The 25079-nt window shown below is 58.2% G+C and overlaps 2 protein-coding genes across 3 annotated transcripts in view; both read right to left on the minus strand.

The window, feature by feature from the left end:
- Nucleotides 1–1716: 1716 nt before the first annotated feature.
- ESS2 (ess-2 splicing factor homolog) overlaps nt 1717–25079 on the minus strand; it is a 32051-nt gene continuing 8688 nt past the window's right edge. Inside the window, exons 2-11 of one of the 2 annotated variants that reach the window (XM_036993425.2) lie at nt 10629–11101; nt 9526–9694; nt 9340–9441; nt 7410–7579; nt 7180–7297; nt 6651–6784; nt 6062–6164; nt 4843–4952; nt 2598–2713; nt 1717–2269 (exon numbers count right to left, since the gene is read on the minus strand). In XM_036993425.2, the coding sequence (XP_036849320.1) occupies nt 1990–2269; nt 2598–2713; nt 4843–4952; nt 6062–6164; nt 6651–6784; nt 7180–7297; nt 7410–7579; nt 9340–9441; nt 9526–9694; nt 10629–10763 (1437 nt within the window). In that variant the 5' untranslated portion in view covers nt 10764–11101 and the 3' untranslated portion in view covers nt 1717–1989. The remainder of the gene's footprint in view (nt 2270–2597; nt 2714–4842; nt 4953–6061; nt 6165–6650; nt 6785–7179; nt 7298–7409; nt 7580–9339; nt 9442–9525; nt 9695–10628; nt 11102–25079) is intronic. The other variant, XM_036993426.2, reaches the window with a different exon arrangement.
- On the minus strand, nt 11114–15532 carry GSC2 (goosecoid homeobox 2). Its single transcript, XM_073223146.1, has 3 exons — nt 14788–15532; nt 14437–14690; nt 11114–13927 (listed from the first exon to the last, which is right to left on the minus strand). Exons 1-3 carry the CDS (start codon nt 15074–15076, stop codon nt 13823–13825), a joined length of 648 nt encoding a protein of 215 aa, XP_073079247.1. The 5' UTR covers nt 15077–15532; the 3' UTR covers nt 11114–13822.

Raw genomic sequence — 25079 nt, forward strand, 5'->3', positions numbered from 1 at the left:
AGGTGCCTGGAACAAGTAAAGTCTGTCAATTAAACCACTATTTTGATTACATTCTATTAGCTTTCTTCCACTTAGTAGCAAAGACATTAATTACCATCAAATAAACCACAAAGTGTATACAAGCACCAAGAGCGCCCCGTGCGGAGTCTTTTTCTGTAGGACTCAGCCAGCTGCCCTCCCTGCGGTGCGGCACGGGGGTCTCCAGCACAGGGCTCCTGGGGCCAGTGCTCAGGCACAGGGACACAGGGAGGCCTTGTGGGCAGAGGGTAGGCTGGCGCCCATCCCCCCAGGTCTCCTGGTCTCGGCCCTGCCCGGGGCCCAGAGCCTTGAGCACTCCCGCCTCAGGGCAGTGCGGCCCACCCCAAGCCCGCCCCACGCTCTCAACAGCCTCCTTCTCAGTGTGCTCCTCTCCCTCCATTCCTGGGGGTGAGATCGGTGACTGTGGCCCCTTGAGTGCCCCCCATGCCCCAGGGCAGCCCCAGCAGAGACCCCTCACCTGCACCCCAGCCTTTCCCACACAGCAGCCTCACTGTACTGTCACCCATCACTTCCTAGGCACACATCCCATGCACCAGCCAAGCGCATGTGGTGGTCAGCGCCTGGCCGAAGATGGCCTTGTCTGGACACCACCCCCCTCTGCCCTCACATACACCCACTCAGCCCTCTGCCTCCGTGCTCCCTGGGGACCCCTCAGACGAGTTCACCTCTCTGTATGGGGAACAGCACCAAAAGCCAGTTTCCTGACCCTGGGTAGTGCCAGGCCCCTGATGGGTCACAGGGCACAGCCAGGGCTCAGCCCCCGGGAACTTGCAGGAACTCACTGTCCAGGGGCACAGGCTAGACGGTGCCCAGACAAGAAGCAGGCCCTGTACCACCTCCAGAGACAACGGGTGCTCACAGAGGGTGCCCGAGGACAGCCCAAGGTGACGGCCTGGCGTCAGGTGGGTGAGCTCCAAGCAGGGAGACCAGTCTGAGCAGGTCCCAGGCCCCCCCGCCGAGCGGCACGCGGCCCTCTGAGGTACACCCTGACCCTACCCTGACCCCACTGGGGCCGTGAAGAGGCCCGTCTGGGAAGCCCTGGCCCCACCTCCAGGTGGGACAGCTGGTCCCGGGCCCCCAGGGCAGCACCAGCCCGTGTGGAGCCCAGCCCACCTTGGACACTGTGGCCCAGGTCCTGGGGGCCTGTGGCTCCCGCTGCTGGGCATGACGATGAGGTGGGGCAGGCGACTCGGCAGCACTGGAGGCCGGTGCCCGGAGCACGGGGAGAAGGGCTGGGGGATGGAGACACCCTGCCACCCTCCCAGCCTGCAGCCAGGTGCCTGGAGGCGATGGGGGGCCACGGGGAAGGCACCTCATGTGGGGGTGTGGCCTGCATAGAGACCTGGGCAGCCCCATACAGCTGGCAAAACAGCTGGCTAGGGAGGCCACAGGCCTGAGCCCAGGGGCACAACCTCCAGGGGCTTCACCCCTGCCCCACGTGGACAGGCTGCGGGGGGGAACCAGTGAGCTATGAGCTCAGCTCGGAAGGCTGGTTCCAAGCCCCCACTGTGCCACAGAGCACAGTGCAGGTCACAGTGGAAAAGCCAGGCCAACCGGCTTTCAAGGGCCACTGCGGCCAGCAGCTCCTCCTGGGAAGCCCGCCGTCCTGACACCCCGGGGCAGGCATGCAGGCAGCCTCAGGGCCATGGGCAGCAGGATGGGGAGGGTCCAGCTCTCTAATGTGCCAGGCGCTCTTTAATGAAAGTCAAGGGGAAACAGGCGGGGTTGGTAGGGATCAGTATCACCATGGCGCCGGGGGTGCACCTCCAGGGCCGCGGGGCGAGGCCTGCGCCAGCCCGGCTGCGGCACAGCACCTTTCTTCTGGGGCTCCCGGGACAGTCACCGCTTTTGGCCCGGGCCTGGGTCCCCAGAAGGCTGGAGTCCTCTGCTGGGTGGGCAGCTGCCCTGCAGGCTCCGCAAAGCTTCCACAGGCCCAGCCCGGGCCCGGCCCTAGAAGAAGTCGGAGGCTTTGCGCCGGGCAGGGAGCTGCAGAAGGTCATCCGTGATGGAGGCTGGGTCCTGGCTGAGGGGTGTGCGGGTGGCAGAACCGGGGGCCGGTGTGCTTGTGGGCGTGTGAGGCCCACCGGCTGGGGTCTTGAGGTGAGTGGAGCGCGCTGGGGATGGTGTGTAGCTGGCCCGCAGGGCTCGGTCTGTGTACTTGCTGGCCGTCCTGCTCACGAGGCGCTGCAGGGCTGGGGACATGGCTGGGCTCAGGCCTTTGGGGCTGAGGCTGGAGTGGAAGAGACAGAATTAGGCCCAGCTGGGCATCCCATGACACCCCAAGGAAGACATGCGAGAAATGCAGGGTCACTCAGCGCTGAGGACACCAGATGGTCTGGCACACAGCAGTGAGGCCCAACTTGAGGTCAGATGAGGGTGCAGCTTTTTGCTGGGGGGTCAGGATGGAGACAGGAAAGACAGTGAGAAGCCTTGTTCCTGGTCACAAGGGCCACGCACCATGCCACAGGAGCTGCTATGGGCCCACCACGGAACCTGGGTCTGCCCTGCAGACCACGCGTCCACACTGAGTCCCCCCTACTCAGGACGGCACCCCTCACCTGGCTAGGTTCTCTGTCACTTTCCGCAGGGCCTCCTGCTTCTTGGCCCGGTTCTTGGCGGCGGCCTCATTGGCCATCTTCAGCCCCAGCCGCTCCCTGCGGCCTGGCTCCAGGATCTACAAGCAGCGAGCAGGTGGGGGGCCTGCACTGGCCTGTTACTCAGCCAGGCAGTCCCTCACTGCTGGGGCACCTGCCTCTCCCCACGGCCCCCCACAACGCACCGCTGCCCCCCTACCAGCCCGCAAAGTCACCAACCAGCCCGCAAAGTCGCCAACCAGCCTGCCTGAGCTGCCTACCAGTCAAGGGCTGGGCAATGCCCGCCTGTCCTCATGGTTCTCTGAAAACCAGCACTGCCAATGTGTGAATGAACCTCTGACAATCTTTTAGAAAAGAGAAGGTCTTATTTTAATCTGCTTCCTTCCAATTACTAGAGCAAACAGCTGTCTTTATCTGTATTTCTTCCAAGAACTTCCCCAAATTTATCCTTGCCAATTTTTCTATCCAGGGGCTTCTCTCCTCCGCTTTTGTACGTAAGGAGCATCGCAGGCGTTGATTAGGGTCAGCTCCGCGGCCCGGGTCTCCCTGCGCCGTGCACCCACTTCCCTCCCAGCCCTGCTGTGCCCCGGGCCCCGCACGCGGCACAGTCCAGCCCTGTCACCTCCGTGCTTTCTTCCTTGGTTTCCAGGTTGACAAAATCGTTCCTGCCTTGAAGTCAGATAAAATACTGACAATTATTTTCTTCTAATTATGTTCATGGTTTTTATATTTAACTTTTCATCTTTCTCAAATGTATCCTGCTGTGCACGTAAAAGACCTGGACTATCTTATTTCCAATTTCCAAATACTCTACTGCTCAGCACAACCTGGTCTGTCTCCCCTGAAACACCCTAAATTCTGACTTGGATGGAGGTTTGCTCAGAACGTCTCCTCCTCCCACTGGCCTGCGGGCTTGGGCTGCGTCTACACCTCCCAGTAGCTTGGCACCTGCTGGCCAGGTTCCCCCGCAGCACTCCACGATCTCAGGTTTTCTTGGTCATCCTTGCATCCCAGACAGGTTTTTGAACCAAGGCTCAAGCTCCTCTGTACATGTTCTGTCTAGATGTGGGCTGCCCTCTGAACTACTTGGCGGGGGGAAGGAATGGCGCTACATGGGCAGGCCAAGGGGCCCAGCCAGCTCCCTCGGGGCCGCCAGCAGACGGGCGTTCTCCTGCAGAAGTCTGCAGCACAAGTCCGTGGTTTCCTTACAAGAGCCAGGCTATTCCCGGTCACTCTAGACTCCCGCTGCTATGCCGAGTGGCGTCCCTTCCGTTGCATCTCAAGCCGACCACTGTCAGTGTTTAGGAGTAGTTCCCAGTGACCTCTGACCCAGCTCCCTACACAGCCCGATAATAATTCCGGCTTCCATGCCTAATTCTGTGGGGTTTCAAAGCAGATGATGCAAGCCCACACCCTCTGGTCTCCGGGACACCACCAAGCCCCGCCTCCCATCCCCCCAGCACTCCACAGCGGGCACCAGCAACAGCCCAGCACCCCAACAACAGAACTGCATGCTCCCATCATTCGGACACCTTTCTTCTTTCCCCTCCAGTCAACTACACCAGTCACCCTGCCACACTGCGGATAGACCAGAGCACCCTGCCTTTCTAACCCCTCTCTGGGGCCCCTGCGCCTACCTACTCATCCACACCATCCTGAGACACCCCATCTTTGCAAACCAACCCCCACACTTCCCCGCTCTGCTGGCCCATGAAGAGCCTCCCTTGCCCGCTCCAAGCCTTGTGAACCACCCCCTCTGACCACTCCTGCAACACTGCATGTCCTGAATCGTGTCTCCTACACCCAGGGGCCTCTGCAAGCATACAGCCCTTCTGAGGACAAACCACATCCCATGGAACCCTGGGGTTCTGGGAACCCCCCCAGGGCCGCAGCAGTCAGAGCTCCTGGTCTGCCTCTGAGACCCCGTCTTTGAGCAGCCCCATCCTCCGGGCCTGCAGGCTCAGAGGCTCCGTGGCTGCTTCCTGCCTTGATGCCTCGGCCCCACCCCCCCAAATCCCTCCTTGACAGACTCCCTGGTCCTGCTCAGAAGGGTGGGACCTGCGACATGCAGCCTGGCACTCAGCTTCGCCCGTCAGCCAGCTTGGCACTGAGCAGCTGCAGCCGGGCCGTCCTCTATGCACACAGCCACAGGTGCTCAGAATGTCATGCATCCACTTGGTCCTGCCCGCGTCACCTCAGCACAGCCCACCTTGAAGGCTGGCCCCGGCGTCCGGTCCACGTAGGGGGTTTCAGATCCTTCCACTCTCAAGGGCGTGTTCTCGACCTCTCCCCAGGTCATCAGTGGGGACTCGTCCACACCTGCAGACCGAGAGCCCACAGCCACCTCACACCAGGGGACCCGGGCGGTGGTACCACCACGGCCCACCCTCCACCACGATTCCCCATGCGCATCCCCACGAACAGACACCAGGGCCGGCAGCTCCCAGGCCTCCAGAACCCTGGCATCTCTGCCCTCTGACGGGGCAACACCAAGGCCACTGTGGGCCTGAGGCAGGCCCAGGCCCCTGTAGGTGACTATACCAGTCACCCTGCCACACTGTGGACAGACCACGCAAGGTGTGGCCTGGAGGGGGCGCTCCCTGGGGAAGCCTGGCTGGGTCAGCTGGGCCTCCATCCTAGCACATGGCCAGGGAAGCCTAGAGGTTGCTGGCAGCACCCCCTCTGAGGAGAAACCTGGGGGCTTCCAGAGTTCCTAGACCTCCCAGGGCCCTGGGCAAGCCTGCGGCGCCCCTACATGCCCTGGCCTGTAACACAGCACCCAGCACTCCAGGGCAGAGGCCTGTGTGCGGGAGGGCAGAGGAACACTACACGTACCACGCGACTGTCCCGGGCTTCACGCTCCCCTGCAGAGCTCTCTGGATTTAGGTGTATAAGTATGGTGTGCCTCGACGTGAGACCCAGAACTAGGATATGTTACCCCGGGAACGACTGGGACACCCACGCCCAGGCCAGGGTAAGGCGAGGCAGCCTAAGGGAGGGGAGCCCCCTGCCCTGCAGCGCCCCTCAGGCCCACCGTGCCCGGCCCCGCGAGGCCCCGGAGGCACCCAGGCCCCCAGACAGCAGCTCAGCTCCATGCAAGTCTCCCACATGAGAAGATGCCCGCCTGACAGCTCGTTCAACTACTGCCCTCGCTGTTGTTCGGACCCCAGGCCCGGCCTCCTGCTGCCCCTTGGCGCGCTCACCATGAGCGGTCTGCCCAGCAGAGCCCCAGCATGCCCACTTCCCAGCAAACCCAGCCCGCCCACAGCCCCGCTGGGCCCTGCTATTGCAGACGGGATGCCGAGTCCCTGGGTCACCTGGTGCGGGGCAGACTCAGGAAGGCCCCAGGAGTGGCTGGGCCACCAGAGCCACCCACCTCCCCCCAGAGCCCCATCAGTGGGCAGCCTGCTGGCAGGTGCATCTCTCACCAGGGGCAGGAGAGGGGGTGGCGACGAATCCGAATCCGCCCACTCTGGGGGACTCCTGGGGGATGAGCTCCTTGCCATCAGGGCCCACCTTGCCCTGTTTGTGCTGGAGGGAGCAGAGAGGGTGGTGTCAGGGGGCCCTGAGCCTCAGGTCGCACTCCACAGGGGCTGCCATGAGGGTACCAGAGCAGCCTCCCAACAGCCACCGGGCTCAGCAGGGCAGTGACCACAGGCCCAGGCACCTCTGCTGTGTGCTGGGCCCCGCCCCACCCTGCCCATCCAGGCCACCCCAGCCCTGCCTGGCACATGGTTGTGGGTCTGAGCAGACTGGGCCGGCTCCCAGCAGTTGCTCACCCCCCACGCCCTGGCCCACCCCCCCGGGAGCTGGCGCAGACCTGACTCATGGATGCATCGGCTCAAGACCAAATGGCCAACAAAAGCCACGGGGGTCGAGACTCAGGACCCTGCCACAAAGGGGCCCCCAAAGCCCCCACAGTACCAAGCTCCACCAAGGACAGTCCTAAAGGGGGGCAGCCCAGATCAGCAGGTGGTGCCTGCCCACAGCCAGCCCATGCCAGCCCCTGCCATTCACCTGGGCATTGAGGGCAGCTGCCTGCTGCAGCTGGGACCTGCTCAGGGCCTGGCTGAATGGATCCGTGAGGAAGCGAGTGTTCTTATGCACCACCTGCCGGGACTTCTTAAATAACTGCTCTTCATCAGGGACACCTGGCAGACCAATCAGCAGTGGTAACAGGTATCAGAGGAGTGGGCAGGCCCCACATCTGCTCCACGCTCAGGGCCTGAGGGAGAGGCCAGGTCACACCCCACAGAACAGAAGCGGAGCCTAGTTCAGTCTCCACGCTGCGGAGTATGAACAACACTGTGGAGGGCTTTGCTCTCTTGCTAGCATCACAGATGGACCCACCTGCCCAGAGACAGACGAGGACCCCTCTGAGGCCTGGCCTGCGAGCGAGCACAGACAGGCACACCTGGCAGGGCCAGGGCACAACATGCAGCTCCACCCCACGCTGGGCAGTACACGAGGTAGTTCACGCCTGGCGCCGCCTGCTCACCCTCAGGGTAGTACAGGAGGGAGTTCACACCTGGCGCCGCGTGCTCACCTTCGGGGTAGTACATGAGGGAGTTCTTGGCCTTGTACTTCCAGGTCTCCACGCCAGCCTGGCTGCTCTCAATGGCTTGGTGCTCTGCTGATGGGAGTTCAAGATTATCCTTCTGCCTCTGCATCACAGAGGAAAAGTGAAGGTCAGGGAGGCCCCCAGATGCCGTGCCCCGGCCCTGGGACCCCCCTCACCCCGAGGGCGGGCGGCTCTGCCCTCGCACCCGGGGATACCTTCTCAAACTCCTCCTCGGCCTCGTACAGCCAGGTGTGGCGAGCCCGGCTTTTCTCCCTGGCCACCTCCATGATCTCCTGGAAGGACGCGTTGTCCTCACTTGTGTACCGGCTCAAGAAGGCATCCAGGCTGGGCAGGGGCTCCTTCTCCTCCTCCTCTCCAGCCTCTCCTGCTCAGGGGTGCAGGTGGGGTGACACAGAACCACAAATAGCAGTGACAGCATGCTGCAGACACAGTCCCAGCAACCCTGCTAGCTGACAAGCAGGGACGGGGCCTCACCATGGCTGCGGGTCTGCCGGTAAGAGCGCACGTGCCAGACAGCAAAGCGCCTGGGGGCAGAACTCAACCGGTCCAACCGCCTGGGGGGCCCTGGGCGCAACCCTCATCTGCGGGCTGCCAGCGAAGTGCACGATCTGACTCAGACCAGAAGGGATGCATCCGGGGGTTAGGGAAAAAGCAGGTGATCACAGTGGGTCAGCTCCCACTAAACCGGGCCAGTCCTGTAGGACTTGCCTCGGCGCCCCAGGCTCTCCCTTTGTCCCGGGGCTTCCCAGCCCTGACTGTTCCCCCGTCCTGCAGCTGCGCTACAGTGGGTGGCTGTCAGCTAAGCCTCCAGACATGCCAGTGGGCTCTGATGACATGCCTGCACGTCATCCAGTGCTCTGGACAGGGCCTCACAGGACCTGGGCATCAGGAGGGAGAGGTGCTACCCCGCCCCTCCCACCCTAGCAACAGCCCTGACACCCACTGCTCCTAGCCGGCACACAAAGCACAGCAGCAAAAAGCTCAAGACCCGGAGCCCGAAAGGTGAGGGCTCAAAGCCTGTCCCACCACCGAGCGAGCAGCTCTGAGGCGGGCGGGTCACCGCCTTCCGGAGCCTCTGCTTCCGCATCAAACTGAACAGTGGTGGCACCTTTGCTCAGAGTACTGAAAGGATGCCCGTGTTCACCAGCAAATAAGGCGCATTTAAAGGAAAAGAATCTGCAAACTGCGATTCGAGTGCCACGGTGCAATGGAGAAGCAAGCTCCAAGGACGCAACATGCTGGGCTGTGCTAATGGCACGTGTCTGTACACACACAGCGCATCTGCGTTGGTGAGGCACGCAAGCCCTAGTAGCAGCGTCCCGTCTGTCTGCACGGGCACAGACAATCCCCTACTGACAACACACCGACCCCCAAGGAGCTCCGCAGCACACAGCACACTCATGTCCCAGAGGGCTCGGGACGCCCTCTCCTCAAGTCGGGATGCCTCGTTCCACCCCAGTAACTGTGGAAGAAGACAGCTTATCCACCTGCTCTAGGGACCTTGGAGGAAAGCCCACTGCGTGCTGCGCACTGCATTTTGGGTGCAGAGCCCAGACGCCGGACAGAGACCCTGTTCTCGTGGAGGACGGAAACCATAAACACACCGAAGTTAAGTGTCATGTTCTGTGGTGAGAAAACAAAGCCAGGCAGGAAGGCACAGGGCATCAGGGGTGATGGGACATCACACTGGGAGGTCAGGAAAGGGGTCCCTGAATGGCAAGTATTGGAGCAGAGGCCTGAAGGAAGAGGAATGAGCCCTGCAGTTCCCCAGGGGAAATGACCACCTTGGAGGAAACAGTGCAGAGCCCTGGGGCACCTCAAGGAGACAGCGAGGAAAGGAGCCCCCTGAGGCCCACGAAGCCCACTGGGCAGCCCACGGGAGACACAGTGAGCAGGCCCTCAGAGAGGTGGCGAACTTCACAGGGGCGCGGAGAATTGCCCACATTTGGCAACTGGACCCCGATCTTCTGCCTCCTAGGCCTCTTTAGCCCCATGGGCTGCTGATTAGACAGGAAGGCCCCTCAGGGACAAGGTGTGATAGCTCCTGGACCGCCCCTTCAGGGTGTCACAGGCTGGGAGTCCAGGCAAACCCGACCCTGTGGCGGCAGCGGGGCGCTCACTCACCATCACCGTCCTCCACGCCTTGGCCCCGGCTTTGGGGCTTGCTGCCCACCACTCCGGCGCCTGTGTGCACCTCAGGCGTTTCAAAGGTGGCTGGAGTCACATCTAGGGGAAGGGGGGTGGGGATTACAGCAAGCCAGAGGCAACAATCTGGCAAATGTTCCCGTCTGTCAACCACAGAAGTCTTACAGGGCGGTGGGGGCTCTCGGGACACCTTGCCCAGGGCAGAGCCGAACTTGATGGCGATCTGGCGCATCCGCTCCAAGTCTCCATTCTCCTCGGCCTCCAAGTACTCCTTCTGGGCCTGCAGCTTCTCCACATCAGGAAAGAAGTCCCTCTGAATGACAGTCTGGAGGCCCTGTCACGACAAATTAGAGCAAAAGTCAGAGCTCACGTCTGCCTCTCCCCTGCCCCACAGCCGACCAGTGCACATGCTAAGGGCCTTGCCGACTGGCCCACCCCCGTCCAGCCCAATGACCCTTCGAGCTGAGGGGCGCTTTCTCACGAGGATGACCGTCCCATGTGGTCTTACCACAACACCTCACATTACTAAACACGCCTCTGATTTCCACGGAACCCTCCTCTCTCGCCTCACTACCCGTTCACGGGCGTTCTCCTTTGCTGGCTTCACCGCCACCTCCTCCCAATCTGAATCCTTTACCTGGATGACTTCAGCGAGTCATCCCACCACCCGCTCCACTTGAGATTCTCATCTCTGCATGTCAAGGCAAACCTCTCTCCTGAGCTGCACATTTGTGCACCCAGCTCTCCATTACGCCTCCTGCCTGTATATGCCCGAGGCATCCCAGATTTAACCAGGCTAAAACCAAACTGGTTTCGTCCAGCTGCTGTGCCAGCCCCCTCCTGCGTGTCTGCTGTAAGGTTAAGACCTGTTTCCAGGGCGGCTGGAGGCCCGCTCACTCAGTGACGCTGTCGCAATCGCAGCCTGCTTCCGGGACCCCCAGCCTTTGCACTTGCTCTCACCGTTCTCTATAAAGTCCCCTTTGCCGCGATTCTTTCAAACTCCTACTCACGCTTAACAGAAAACCTTGTTTTCCCTGATCCCGCCCCATACAGAGCCGCCCCCATTCCCTCTAACAACACTGCCAGTACCTCCCCGTCAGTGACACTTCCCGCTGCACGGTGCTGATTTGGCTCTCCGACCTTCCACACCTTAAGGGCAGGGACCCGGGCTGCTGCCCCCTCCCGCGAGGGGAACACTGCCAGGACCCGAGGGGGGCGCGCGCCGGGGCGGAACCCAGAAGTCGCCGGCGTCTGCACCGAGGTCTTACCTCGATGTATTCTTCCTCGTCCAGGACCCGTTGCTTGCTGGTCGTAGTCTCGGCCTCCCCCGCAGCGCGCTTCCTGCGGGGCCGCGACACGGCCGGGAGCAACAAGGCCCCCGCCGACGCACCCGGCGTCTCCATCCCTCTCCCAGGTTCGCTCTACTGGCGCAAGCGCGTAACTGTGCCCGGGCGGGTGCTGAATCGGCTGCGCAGGCGCCTGCTACAGTCCGCCAATGGGGAAGCTGTGCGTTTCGAAGGCTGACCCGCGCTCCGTAGTGACATCACCGCAAGCCCTTGTCCTCATGGGAGTTGTAGTCTTTATCTCACCTCGCTCTGGTCATGCGTATCTCGGCTGTGGGCAGCAGGGGGTGCTGTGGTGGAGGCTAGCGGACGTGTGGTTCACGCTAACCGTGAAAAATTCCAGCACTGAGGAATTGAAAAGCCTTGGAATTCCAATTCCTCGCAAATAATCACTGTTTCTATATTAACAAAAACACACTTTTTAGAAAATTTGGTTATATACGAGTTTCAAGGTTTTTATTCAACGTTTATATAAGAACCCTAAGACCATTCTTGATACCTAACAACAAAAAATACAATGGTTCAATGAAGGAATGTTTAGTCAAAAATTATTCGGTCCCTGAATGCCAGAGCAGACTACCCAGAAGAGGGCTAACTCTTATTGAAATGGACCAGAAAATTGCCTAGACATTTTTCAGGAATGGTCATTTCCTGAAAGGGGGTTGTGAATTACCTCAAACAAATTAGTTCTGCCCCAGAATGATTTAGTACAATAGGCAGTCATTCCCTCATTCACTGGGGACTCCGCGGTGGTGGTTCCTGTCCTCTTGGAGATGACCGTTGAATGGGGAAGACAGACACTAGTTAGATTATCCCACAAACAAGGCAAAACTGCAGTGAACAGGTACAAAAAAAGAGATTGCACCTGGGGACTCTTACCTAAGGGGCAGTCAGGGGAAGTTTGCCCCAGAATGAAGTGGTTGCAGACCCAAATGAACAGACATGGATCAGGCGGAGGGGAAAGAGTGCAGGCAAACGTTCAGCAGAAGGAGTGAGAAGACCTTTGGATCCACACAGGACGCAAGAAGCAGGGAGGTGTGAGATGCCGCCAGTGGGGCCGGGCCTACGGGGCCTCCTGGGTCATCCGGCAAGTCTTTACTCTGGGAGCAATAGGGAGCTCCTGGAGTGTTGCAGGCAGGGGAGAGGCAGGTTCTGACCTGCACCCCAGCTTTTAGGGAGAATGAATTAAAGAGAAGCAGAGTGGGTGCAGGCGGACAAGACCAGAGGTGGCCGCAGTGGTCAAGGTGAGAGGTGATGGCCGTTTTCATCAGGTTGGTGCAGTTGAAGCTGGGGATGGATAGATTCTGAGATTGCTTTTGGAGGCAGAATCAACTTGCAGTTGGCCTGGGTACCGTGGGTGAGGGAACGAAGGCGGGGGTGTTGCCAGCACTCCGGCTCATGCACCTGATTTGCACAGGGGAGACTGCCGTGGACAAGGTGATTTTGAGGTGCCATGAGCTTCCAGATGGAGTAGCCGAGGGGACAGTTGGACATAAATATCCAGCTCAGGGGAGACGCCCGGCCTGGGGGTGTGAATCGGAGATGGGAATTCTCATAGAGGTGGGAATTGGAGCCTGAGGGCAGAAGGGGGAACCAGCGAGAGAATGGAGACGAGAGAGGCGAGTCTGGGGACTGGCCTCAAGGACACCTATGCTCACGGGCAGCTGTTGGACAGGACTCCCAAGGAGCAACTTGAGAGGAAAGAGAAATATCAGGAGCAGAGCAGAGCCACTGGTGCCTTGCAGCTGGAGCTTTGATCATGGCTACCCTACAGGGTTACAAGGAGCCACTCAGCAAAGGAGGCCGAGGGTCCTGCAATTCAGCAGGATGAGGGTGCCCAGCCTGCTGGGGGGCTCTGCATGCAGCCTGTGCTGGGAGTAAGGCTGGGAGTCAGGGAACAGAGCTTTGTAACAGCCAGAAGTGTGCGGTGGTGGAACCCAGGGGCACCCAGCAGTTTAGGGCAGCCCTGGCTGGGAACAGCACAGTTGCTCACGTTATCTGAGTTGCTCAGCCTTGGAGAATCCCAGGTGCTGCAGTCCTGGCTTCTGCATCTTTCATGGATTGACTGTGTCTTCTTCCAGATACCCGTCCTTTCCCCCCAGGGCCTGTGAGGAGGTACAACAAGGCCCCCACACTGGATGACAGGGGTGTTAGGGGCCTTCAGCCACTGGACGAGCCTACTTGGGGAATGGAAGCCTTATTTCATGCTGTTCTTCCCCATGGAGCTAGGATGATGGAGGAGAAAGCAGGCTTTTTCCAAGGCGGTTGCGGAGGGCCTCCACAATTGAACCTCCTATCGTCCCAACAGGACGGCAGAGATGGACTGCGGTGAGGGAGGCTCAGTGCACAGCACGGACCCCCACCCAGCAGGTTGGCAGCACCTAGAGGCCAGTGCAGGCCGCCATCCGCGGGGGGCAGTCTGCTCTGCTGGGGGACACCCTGGCGCTGTGCTGCCTGGAGGAGCTGGCCTGCCACTCCCTGAGCAGGGAGGGGCAGGTCTGGCCGGCCGTGAGCAGAGCCATGGCGGACTTGGGACCCTGGACCGCTTTGTGCTGTTTGGGGTTGCTGGTTTATGTCCTAGTGTCTGCACAGGCTCACAGGATTCAGATGCAGGGGAGGGGGCTTCTGGAAATGACCTCCCCCAGCAGCTTCTTCTACAGGTCTGGACAGCCAGTGAGGACCTGCCAGTGGCAACACCCCAGGGGTGCAGACACCACCCGGCCTGCCTCTGGAGGGTTGTAAGCCAGGTCAGGGGGACTATGTCCATGCTGAGGAGTGGAGGGAGGGCAGCATGCCCCTGCAGGGGCAGGATTCAGGGTCCCCCTGTTGACAAGGGATGGGGTGTCGCAGCCAGGGAACCTCCTTGGCCCTCCTGCCGGCTTGCCACTGGGGAGGAGAGCCCACGGAGATGCTCGGTGTTCCCTCTTTTCACCAGGCAGGGGGCGCAGGGACACACTCCACTCGCTCTCCCGCAACTGAGCAGCAGCTCCGGGACGCAGTGAGCGGCGCAGGCGGGAGGATGCGGGTGTCTTCGCTCGGCTTCTTCTCGGGTAGGTCTGTCCACTTTCTGTGCCGGCTCCAAAGGCTATACGGCCAAGCCCCGAAAGCTCCCAGAGCCATCAGCAGCTCTCCTTGGGGGGCTTCCTGGCTCCGGGCAGGAGCCCTGCAGACGCTGACGCGCGCTTCTGGTGTCGCCACTTGGCCCGGCGGTTCTTGAACCAAACCTTCAACCAGAGGAGCGGGAAGGACTGCTCAGTCCCAGGCCCCGGGCTCGCGTTTCGCCCGGGTGGCTCCCCGATGGGGGTGCGAGCGGACCAGGGCTGCGGACCCGGCATCGTCTCTTATCCGAGGCAGGCAGGGAAGGCGGCTTGAGCGGCGGGAAGGGAACGCACGCCCACCCGGACCGGCAGTCCCTCTGCACCCCTTCCCACTCCCACCCCCGCCTGGCGGCGACCAGGACGCCCCGTCTGCAGCTCTGTGCTCTTTTGAGCTTCCCAAATTCTGGAACATGGGTGTGCGCCCCATTTATAGTCAGGGGAACAAAAGTTTAAAGCTACCTTATGTCCTCTCCGGTTCCAGCGACACTTAACGGCGCGTGCCTGTCCCGCCCGCCGCTCGCCCCAGAACTGGCCCTGCGTGCCTCTCCCGCGCCTCCTCGGTCCGCCGCGCGGGGCCCGTCTGGTGCCAGGGCCGGCCTCCCTGCCGCCCTCGCCCTCCCGCCGGCCGCACCCACCTCCACGCGCTCCTCGCGCAGGCGGATGCGGCCGGCCAGGCGCTCGCGCGTGCCCACGTCGGGGTACTGGTTCTGCGCGAAGAGCGCCTCCAGCGCCTGCAGCTGCTCCTCGCTGAAGATGGTGCGGTGGCGCCGCGTGCGCCGCTGCGGGCCCGGGCCGCCCGCGCCGGCCAGCGCCCCGGAATCCGCGGTCGGGGCGGCCAGGGGCAGGGGCGCCGCGGGCACGAGCCTCGGCGGCCACGGCAGCCGCGCGCCTGCAGGGCGAGGGCGCGGTGAGGCGCGGGCCGGCGGCCGAGCCCTGCCCCGACGGCGCCGCGCGGAGGACCCCGGCCCGCGCCCGCGCGCACTCACCCAGCCCGGGGGCCGGCTCCGGGGGCCCGCGGGGCGCCGCGCGGGGGCCGCCGCCGCAGCAGCACTCGCAGGGCGTCGCCGTGGGCGCCCCGGGCTGCGCGGGGCCCTGGCGGCCGGCGGGCTGCGGCGGGCGGGCGGCCCGGGCCGCGGGGCTGCGCTCCGGCAGGCCGGACAGGATGTGCTCGATGGAGAAGGCGCAGGGCCGCGCGGGGCCCCCGGGGCTTGCCGCGCCCCCTGCCGCCGCCATGCCGTCCCGGCCGCGCCGCCGCGGCCGCGGGAATATATACATCGGGGCGGAGCGCGCGGTAATCCCCGGACCGGGGGCCGAGTCCACGCGGGCTAATCCCGCCGCGCCGGCCGGGGGCGCGCTAATCCCTGGGGGCGGCGGCGGGAAATCCTGCGGCCGGCCGCCGGGAGGGGTCCGCGGGAGGACCGCCGCCCCCCGCCGCCCCGTGCCGGGTCGCCCCCTGGACGCCGCGGAGCCCCCTGGCCCGGCCCCTGGCGCCCCGCTCCCGTCGCCCCCGCGGCCAAGGCGGGCTGCTCGTCTCTTCGGGGCCCTGCCCGGGTCGGGGAGCCGGGATGGAGAAACCCGCACGGATGGCGCAGGCCCCTGCCCCCCGAACGACTGCTCTCCCACCTCAAAGGGGACCCAGGCCTCCTGGCAACCCCTTCCCCCCGTCGCACGGCTTTTTGGCCCCAAACCTCCCACCCGCCTCGGACCCGGGTCTCCGCCTCCCGGAGGAAAGGGGTGCGAGCAGGAGGCTCCGTCGGCGCATCAGCAAAGCCCCAAGCCCGCTGCCGGGCGCCCCCAGTCCTCGGCCGTCTCTGGGCCGGGGGAGCCTCGGGGACCCAGCCCAACCCCCACCCCAGTGCCCCGCAGCCACCCCCTTCCCCGCCGTCCCGGAATCTCCCCGCAGCACCGTGGACACCCGGGCCCCGCCCTCCTAGGGGCTGTGCTCCTCTAGCGCTGACCGGGAGGCCCCCCACCGCCGCGCTCGGGCCTGCCCCGGGGCGCACATTCCCGGGGGCGCGCTGCCCGCTGCTCCTGGTGACCTGCCCTTCGCCAGATTCGAGAAGAGAGTTTCATCCTCAATTAAGGAACGTTCGACAGCCGGACGGGCACTCCGGCCTAATACCGTCTACTCCGGACCCCCGGAAACGTACCGCCGGCTGGGCTGGTCCGGGCGCTGCGGGGTCCACAGTGAGTGGGTCGCAGCCAGCCACAGATTTCTTTGTTCCTTCTCCGCTCGCACCGCTTCCCTTGCCTGAAAAAGGTGCCCCTGGCTCACAGAACGGCCGCGACTGCAGCCTGGCCAACACCCCGGCCGCCGCCTCCCGGCCGCGGGGCCTTCCAAGAGTCCTTCGCCTCCTGTGCCTCAGTTTTCCGAGCTGTAAGCTGGCATAGTAATTGCGACCTAACTCAAGGGGTGCTCTTGGGGCTCAGCCGGTGACTGTGTGGGATGTCAGAGCTCCACTGGGCACAGAGTCCCGGTGAATGGCAGGCGCGCCTCGCTCACATCCCCGCCCTTCTTCAGCTCCCGGCCGACCTCATGCTGGCGTTAGCGAGGAGACTGGACTTCAAGGGACAGAGCATGCTGGCTCGGCCCCTGTCACGAGGGCCCCGGGCAGAGTGCCCAGGACTTGTCTGTCTGGAGGCTCAGTGAAGTTACCACCACCTCTGGAAGGGGCCCTGCCTCTCCCAGGCTGCCCCGTGGTGGCAAGCTGGCTGTCACAGCCCCAGCCCTGCCATCTCTGTGCACGTCCCGTCGGATGGTAGTGGTACCTCTCCCGGCGCAGAGTCTGCCCCTCAGAACTGCATGCCCACCTGCCCAGCAGAGAGGTGCATAGGGGCTGACCACCAGCAGAATCTGACTTCTGCTGAGATGGGGGCAACAGGGGCAGGGGTCAGGAAGGCTGTGCCCTCTGCCCCCAGCCCTGACTGTCCGCTTCCCACGATCCTCACGCTTGGTGGCCTCCCCTGGCTTTGCAGCCTCAGACACCGTCCCTGAGACAGTGACCCCCGGTGTGGCTCCCCTGGACTGACCTCCCCCTCTGCTCCCGGCCAGCATACCCCAAGTTGGCTCCATGTCTTCATTCTGATAACCAACAAACACCTCCCACCCACCATGCCTAGAATGGACTCAAGATCTCAAAGCCCATTTGTTCCCCGGCATTCCCCGCCTTGATGGGCCGGTCGTCTGCCCAACCTACCCCCTCAGTCAACACTCCGTTTCTCTACCTGCCCAGCTCCTCACAGTCCCCGTCTCCTTGCCGGCCCACCTGGGCAGGGGACCATGCTGGTGCCTCCCAAACACGGCAGCACGTTCTCTGACGGCCCTGCCTTCAAGAGATGAAATGTAATCCCCTTCTTCTTGAGCATGGGCTGGCCTAGTGGCTTCCTCCCAACCCCTAGAACGCCGCAGGAGTCACTGGTCCCTAAGGCCCGGCCAGGTGACACAGCCTCCCTCCGTCTGGCCTTGGGATGCTTGCTCTTTGGACCCGGCCACCGCGCTGAGAGGCGCCAGCCGCCACAGGGGAGGACCTGCAGAGGGCTCCGAGCCCGCAGCTCCGGCTGAAGGACTGGCCGACGGCCAGCGCGGAGCACTGCAAATGAGCAAGGAAGCCTGCGGGGTGGCCTGCCTCCTGCTGCCCCTGCCAGCGACCACGAGGGGCCAAACGGGGGTAAGAGATGGCTGCAAAGTTTTAACAGCACTAGGTGTGGGGTGGTTTGTTACGTGACTGTGGATAACTGGACGGGTTTGGTACTGGAAGGGACGCCAGCAGAACCCTACACCACATGGCACTGGCTTGGGGTCTGGGCAGGGGGTGGGAGCTGGAAGGACCTGCTGAGGCAGACAGTGGGGTCTTGGAGGGAAAGGGCCCCTCGGTATGGATCGCTGAGTTTAGCAACACTGTCGCCTGTAACAGAACAGGAGATAGAACTGTAAGCATCAAGGAGGGCCATCTAGCTGGGGAGATGCCCCACGGGGATGTGGAAGGAGCTGTGGGTTCCGGTGAAAGGGGAAGAGGCTGAGCCGAAGAGGGGGACATGGATGCAGAGAAGCCAGCTCACCTGGTGACATGTACTCTGTGGCTCGAGCCAGCCGTTCCTTTCCTAGGAGTCACCTTGGGGGAATGGGAAGTTCGGTCCACACAAAATGCTGCCCACGGATGGTTAGCACAGCCTGGTTTGTCCTCGCTAAAGCTTGGAAACAGCCCAGAGGTCCCTCCACGGCTGGGCAGGAGGACACACTGAGGGTTGCCACGCCGGGGAGGAGCCCAGAGTGCCAGCAGCCGCACAGCAACGCGGCGGGATCTCGGAACCGTTGTGCTGAATGAAAGAAGCCGTTTCAGGAGGCCCCGTGCTGTGGGGTACCATGCTGGGGTTCCATGCAATCTCTCTGGAGAAGCCAGCATCAGAGTGATGGAAAACAGCTCAGCAGGTGGTGTGGAGGAGGGGCAGGAGGATTTTTTGGGTGAGGGAGCCCCTGAGGTGGTGGGGAAGGGAGATGCTGAGGGGGACCCTGGGCCCACTCTAGGACAGGGGGTGCAGGGCCACTGTCACCCCCTCCGAGGTGGCTCCTGTCCTGTGCTCTGCAGAAGGGGCCACCAGGAGGCAGCAGCCCAGGCGGCTGGAAGCCCTCAGCCCCTCCCCCTCCCGCACTGAGTTCACTGCACTCCTCCTCCCCATGACTCTGGGTGAGCACCGTTTTGGGGGGCACCTAGGGAAGGCAGGTTAGTGGGACTGTCTGTGGCCCTGCGGCCTCAGTGGGCCCTGAGGCGGTACCCAGGTGCCCTCCTCCCCCACCCGACCTAGATCCCCCCTCTGAGGAGCAGCCAGCACTTCTGAAGGGCAGGGGGGTGCTCGCCTGACAGGTTGACCCAGATCCTCATCCCTGGGGAGGTAACCCCCGGGCACCCTGCCCTCCCTCAGGCTGCACTGGCCCCTTCACAGTGGCAGCTGGGCGAGGGAGCACCACAGGCCAGCCAAGGGGCCAGGAGATCCGTGCTCCCAGGATCTGGGTCCAGTATCCCTTTGCTCGATGTCGTGAGGAGCGCAGAGCGGCCTGGCCGCTGTCACACTACTTGGACACACGTTCCCCACTTGGGTGGCTGGGGGTACTGGGGAGCTCCCCACACCCCAGCCCCAGCCCCATGTATTCCACCAATGGGAATGACACACTGTCCTCTAGGTGCCTCTACCCCAGCTTCCTTGTCTCCAAACTACTTGCGCTTTTGCTCCGTCTGAGCCCATGAACCAATCAGCTCCAGCCGTTTGCTGTGGCCTCGAGGTCCATGTCCCCATTCACTCCACACAACACGGCTGGCACGATGCTCCATAGAAGTTCTGCCTTTCGGAGGGCTTTTCCCTCACCACCGCTGTTCAAGGCCACCCGAGGAGTGAGTGAGGCCCTGTTGGGGGGGCGGTCACTTGCTCAGGCAGCTTACTCTCATGTCCTCTGGATCTGCTTGGACCTGGTCCTGGCAATGCCACTTCCATCATGTGGTGATACCTTAGGACTCAGTGGCTCTGATGGCACCTCCCTTTCATGAGCCATTCTGGCCACGTGGCCACTTGTAGCCCGAGGTCTGGTGCTGAACTCCTGCCAGAGCCCAGTAACGAGTCAGGAGCTATTCTGTGTCTGGTGTGTGGCACGGCCTTGCTCCAGAGCACGACAGCTCTCCACTGGGCCTTCCTCGGGGCTCTGCGAACCAGTTCCGCGCTACAGCACTTCCACGAGTTCTGTCAGACCCCAGGGCCAGGGGGCCAAAGCCTGGACCTGCTGCAGACCCCTCTCCTGCTCGGGACCCTAGTCAAAGCTGGCATGCTCTGTGTCACCCAGCTGTTCGCATCGGCATCCCAAAGTTTGGGACGTACTGCCTCCAAAACCCAAGGAGCCTTTCTGAGTGTGCGCTTTCTCAGGGGTGGGAGGGAAAGTCCCAGTATGGGCCAACCGTCATAGAACCACTGGAGTCCTAGACACTTGGTTTGTTTATCTTTTTATTATTTTATTACTTCTTATTTTTATTATTGGGTTGTGAGAACTCTTTATATATTCAAGATACAAGTCCTTAGCAGATACATAACTTGTAAATATCTTCTCTCATTCTCTGGGTGGTTTTTCGCTTTCTTGGAGTGTCCTTCAAAGCACAAATGTTTACATTTTTTTAAGTAAATTTAAAATTTTTGAATAAGTCCAATGAATTTTTTTCTTTGGTTGCAAGTGCTTTTAGTGTCATGTACAAGAAATGATGCCTAACCCAGGATCATGAAGATTTACCCTGATGTTTTACAGTTTTCAAAACTCTAAGTTTTATAGTTTTAGTTATCACATTGATCCATTTTGAGTGAATTTGTGTATGTAGTGTGAGATAAGGGTCTAACTTCATTCTTTGGCATGTAGCTATCTAGTTGTGTCCCAACATCATTTGTTGAAAAGATCATTTTTTCTCACATTGAATTGTTTTCACCTCCACTTGAAAAGCGACTGACCGTAACCTTGAGGACTTAGTCCTGGATTCTGAATTCTGGTCCACCGGTCTGTCCGTCTCTCCCCCGGCAGTACTATCCTGCCTCGACGGCTGTAGCCTTGAAGTCAGTTTGAGATTGGGAAGTGTGAGCTCTCCAAATTTGTTCTTTTTTAACGGTGGCTTGTCTGTTCTGGTTCCCAGGAATTTCCATGTGAATTTTAGGACCAGTTTCTCCGTTTCTGCAAGAGGTGAGTCAGAAGTTTGAAAGGGATTGTGCTGATTTTATAGATCAATTTGGGGATTGTTGCCATCTTAACAACATTAACTCTTCTAACCCATGAACATGGGATGTCTTGATTATTTGGATCTTTAATTTATTTCGGTGATGTTTTAGAGTTTTCAGAGTATAAGTTTTTCACTTCCTTGTTAAATTTATTCCTAAGTATTTTGATCTTTTTGATGTTACAATCATAAATGGAATGTTTGTTTTAATTTCATTTTCAGATTGCTCACTGCAAGTGAATGAAACTACAGTTGATTTTGGCACATTGATCTTGTATGTTACAGCCGAATGATTTTTGTGTGTCTGTGTGTGTGGATTCTACAGGTTTTCTGATATACAAGATCATGTCATTTGTAACAGCAATATTTATTCCTTCCTTTACAATATTGGTGCCTTCTACCTCATTTTCTTGCATGACTGCCCTGGCGAGAACCTCTGATACAATGTCAAACAGCAGTGGTGGGAGTGACTGTTCTCATTTTGTTCCTGATCTTGGAGGGAAAATACTCAGTCTTCATCATTAAGTACAATGTTGGCCGTGGATTTTTCATAGATGCCCTTTATCAGATTGAGGAAGTTCCCTTGTATTTCAAGTTTGTTGAGTCATGAATGGGTTCTGTATGATCCACCTCCAGTTTTTACTAGAGCCAGACTAATGGAATTAAACTGGGGTTTGCTGGAGCACCCCAGCCTGCAGTAAGTCACTGACCACGACGTCGGCCTCTGCTGTGGTCCCAGGAGGGAGCATCGTTCACCTTGGTAGGAGGGTGTGGCTCAGGAGCTTCCACTCAGAAGACAGGTCTCACTCTGACGGTCAGAAACCACTGTGGAAGCTCTGCCAAGTGCTAAATACATCTTCGCAATCATACATATTTCTCCAGAAACTGGAGAAATGACTGGTGAGTAGGTTAGGAACCCCATGGATCCACTGAGACGGAATCGGGCCGATGTTCCGTTTAGTGCCTGACCCCTCCATGCGCGACACTGACGGCGAGGCCGTGCTGGCACTTCGGGTCCCGGATGTCGGCGCTAACATGGAGCCTGTACCCGGCAGCTCTGAAGTGGTCTGGGCTCTCCCCCTCTCCAGTACACAGCCACCTGGGTCAATGGACGTGGGTTCCCTTTGCAAAGGATCAGGGGCATCACTCCCATTAACGTTTTCCATGGTGTCACTGGATCCTTCCCCGTGGGAGGGAGACTCCAGTGGGCGCGGTAAGGCCCTGGGAACTGGCTGGAACCTGGGTGCGGGGTCGTGACAGTCACAGCCGTGATCCGGCCCATTTGCTCCCCTGTCATGTTTCTCTGCTCTTCTATTTTATTTACTCTTCTAGTGTGGCATGTGGTAAAAATATACATAGCTTGGATTTGCTGTTTTAACCATCTTTAAGTGCCATATCAGTGGCATTAAGTGCCTTCACAGTTGAATGACCACCATCACTATCATTTCCAGAGCTTTGCCATTATCCCAAACAGACGCTTAAGCTCATCAAGCAGGAACTCCCCACTTCCCCTGATCCTCAGCGCCTGGCCACCGGCGTCATGGCTGACTTCGCCGAATGTCCAGATATGTTTCTGATCCCTTCATCTGTCAGCAGACATTTGAGTTGCTTCCACCTCTGACTATCATGAACAATGTTGTTGTGAATGTGGGTGTTGCTGGGCATACGGTAATTACATCTTTAGCTTTTTGAGCGACCACCAAACCACTTACAATGGCAACACCATCTTACATTCCCACCAGCAAAGTACAAGGGTTCCAATTTCTTCACGTCTTCATCATTTGTTATTTTCTGTTTTTCAATTTATGGCCATCCTAGCGGATGTGAAGCGGTGTCTTGTGGTTTGGGATTGTGTCCCTAGTGATGGGAGCATCTTGTCATGTGCTTCTTAGCCATTTGTTTTTCTTCTTTGGAGAAATATCTGGTCAAGTCCTTTGCTCATTTTTAAATTCGCTTTGGTTTTTGTTGTTGTTGAGTTTATTTTTTCCCCAAATATTTCATGATGAAGTATTTCAAACATTTAGAAAATCTGAAAGGTTTGCTCAGTGAACAACCTTATCCCGCTCTCTAGACTTTTTGCTCTATTACCTATGCATGCGTCCTTCCATCAGTCCATTTGATTTTTTATGCATTCCAAAGTCACAGACATCAGTCCACTTTACACCTAGACTCTTCGGCATGCGTATCATTAACTAGAGTTCAGAATTTGTTTGCAATTTTTAATGTAAAATTTACATACAGAGCATTATACAAACCTTGGTGTACCGTTTTGTGAGTTTTGACAAATGAACACACCCATGGAATCCAAACCCCTATCAGGTACAGAATGTCTGTCACTGCAGGACGTCTCCTCCTGCCTCTCATCAGAGTGGCACCGCCCCCGCCTCGCCCTCAAGAGGAAGCACCGCCCTGGTTTCCGCAGAGTGGTTGTGCCCGCCCTGGCAGCGTGTGGGACATTCTTCTGCATAAGGCTTCTTCTGTTCAGCGTAACATTTTTAAGAGTCATCCATGCTCTTGTGTAGTTTTGTGCTGGTCTCAGCCTACCAATAACCAATATTGAGGTTGGACCCTGTGGTTGTTATTATGAATGCCAGTCGCCCTTCAGCAATACCATCAGGAAACTGAAAAATAGAGGTTTATCACTTACAGGGCCTGGAAATCACACAGCGTGCCAGGGCCCACACGGCGAGTCGGTGGAGAGAGCGGGTGAGCCCACGGCCAGGTGTCATGTATTTATTGAGGCTGAGGATGGGGCCTCGGGTTTCACAGGCTCTCTCTTTATTGGTGAATTTAAAACATAGAGCGGGAATTTAAAGCACAGGGAGAGAAAAGACAAGTGGCCCAGGTGGTCAGTTGTCAAAATCAACCGAGACCTCTAAAACCAAGGAGCCTCAGTTGGGGGTAGGTGACTGGGCTCTTTTTTATAGTTGGGTGGCTGGCAGTGTGTCTAAGAAGAGGCTGTGTTTGAAGTGGAAACCTCAGCAATCAATGATTAAGTCAGGCCCTTGCCTTAGAAAAAGACAGTCAGGGTTTACACTACATGTGTGTATCAGAGATTTTCCCTTTTCTCACTAAAATTCCTTTCTTGTGAAGATATCCTGTTTTCTTCTAACAGTGTTATAATTTTCTATTTTAGTATCTATGATAGCTCTTAAGTCTTGTGCATCATCTGAGGCAGGAGTTGAAGTTAAATTTTCTTCCATATAGATCTAGTTGTTACATCATAATTTATTGAAATAATTTCCCCTTCCCTGTTACATTTCATTAACACCTTTTTTGATGAGTAAATGGCTATGTAAGTGTGGGTCTTCCTAGGCTTTCTATTCGGTTCCGTTGGTTATGTACTGACCCTTCCTATGCCAGCAGCGCGCTGTTGATCGCTGTAGCTTCAGAGAAAGTTTTTAAGTAAAAAAGCGTAAGTTCTTCAACTTTGTTATATTCCTTTTCAAGATTGCTTTGGATATTCCTGGTTCTTTGTACTCCTTTTAAGTATTTAGAATTATTTCTTCAAGAAAAGCCTACTTGGAATAGTGTTTAGGATTGGACTGAATCTAGAAATCAATTTTGGGAGAATTGATGTCTTAAAAATATTGACAAATCCATGAACTTGTATTTTACTCTCCATTCACTGATGCCTTTTTTAATTACTCAGCAATATTTTAGGTTTCATTTAGATAAATGTCTTGGAGGTCTTTTATTAGATTTATTCCTAAGTAGTTCATATGCTTTGATGCTATGGTAAACATTTTTAATTTAATATTCTGATTGTTATTATTATATAGAAATACAATTGTTTGCATATTAACCTCATATTATGAGTGTGTTAGTATGCAAGGGCTGCTAGGGAAGTGCCACAAACTGGGTGGTATATAAAATAGAAATTCAGTGTCTCCCACCTCTGGGGGCTAGAAGTCTGAAATCAAGGTATTGACAAGGCCGTGCTCTCTCTGAGGCCTGGAGGGAACTCTTTCCCTTACCTCTTCCCAGCTTCTGGGGGTTTGCCAGTAATATTTGGCAGTCTTGGCGTGCAGCCGCATTACTCCAATTTCTGCTTTTGCTGTCACGCGGCATTCTCCCTGTGTGTCTGTCTTCACATGGATATATTCTTATTTGGACACTGGTGATGTTTGATGAGGGGCCCACCCTACTCCAGTAAGGCTCATAAATTATATCTGCAATAATCCTATTTCCGAATAACACATTTTGTGGTACTGAGGATTAGGACATCAACATATCTTTTTTGGAGAGGACATGTTTCAACCTTGATTTCATATATTAACTTATAAACTTCTATGATTTGTTTTTATAGAGATTTCTGCATAAACAATATCATCTGAAAATATCACCTGTCTAGTTTAATTCTTTTATAATCTTTATGACTTTTATTTCTTTCTCTTGCTTATTGAATTGTCTAGGCCTCCAATATGATATGAATAAAAATTGTAAAATTAAACATTTTTGCCTTGTTCCCAATCTTAGAGGGAAACAGCTCAATCTTTAAGCATTAAGTGTGATAATAAAATAGACTTCTAAAGTAT

The sequence above is a fragment of the Manis javanica genome, chromosome 15, assembly GCF_040802235.1.
Source record: "Manis javanica isolate MJ-LG chromosome 15, MJ_LKY, whole genome shotgun sequence".
NCBI lineage: Eukaryota > Metazoa > Chordata > Mammalia > Pholidota > Manidae > Manis > Manis javanica.

What these genes read in the sequence shown, in the direction of transcription:
- GSC2 (XM_073223146.1), bottom strand. Translation starts at nt 15,076, where the DNA reads ATGTATATATTCCCGCGGCCGCGGCGGCGCGGCCGGGACGGCATGGCG. An exon ending in GGAGCCGGCCCCCGGGCTGG is followed by an intron (nt 14,691 to 14,787) that starts GTGAGTGCGCGC and finishes CTCGCCCTGCAG; the next exon opens with GCGCGCGGCTGCCGTGGCCG. An exon ending in TGCGCGAGGAGCGCGTGGAG is followed by an intron (nt 13,928 to 14,436) that starts GTGGGTGCGGCC and finishes CTCTGGTTGAAG; the next exon opens with GTTTGGTTCAAGAACCGCCG.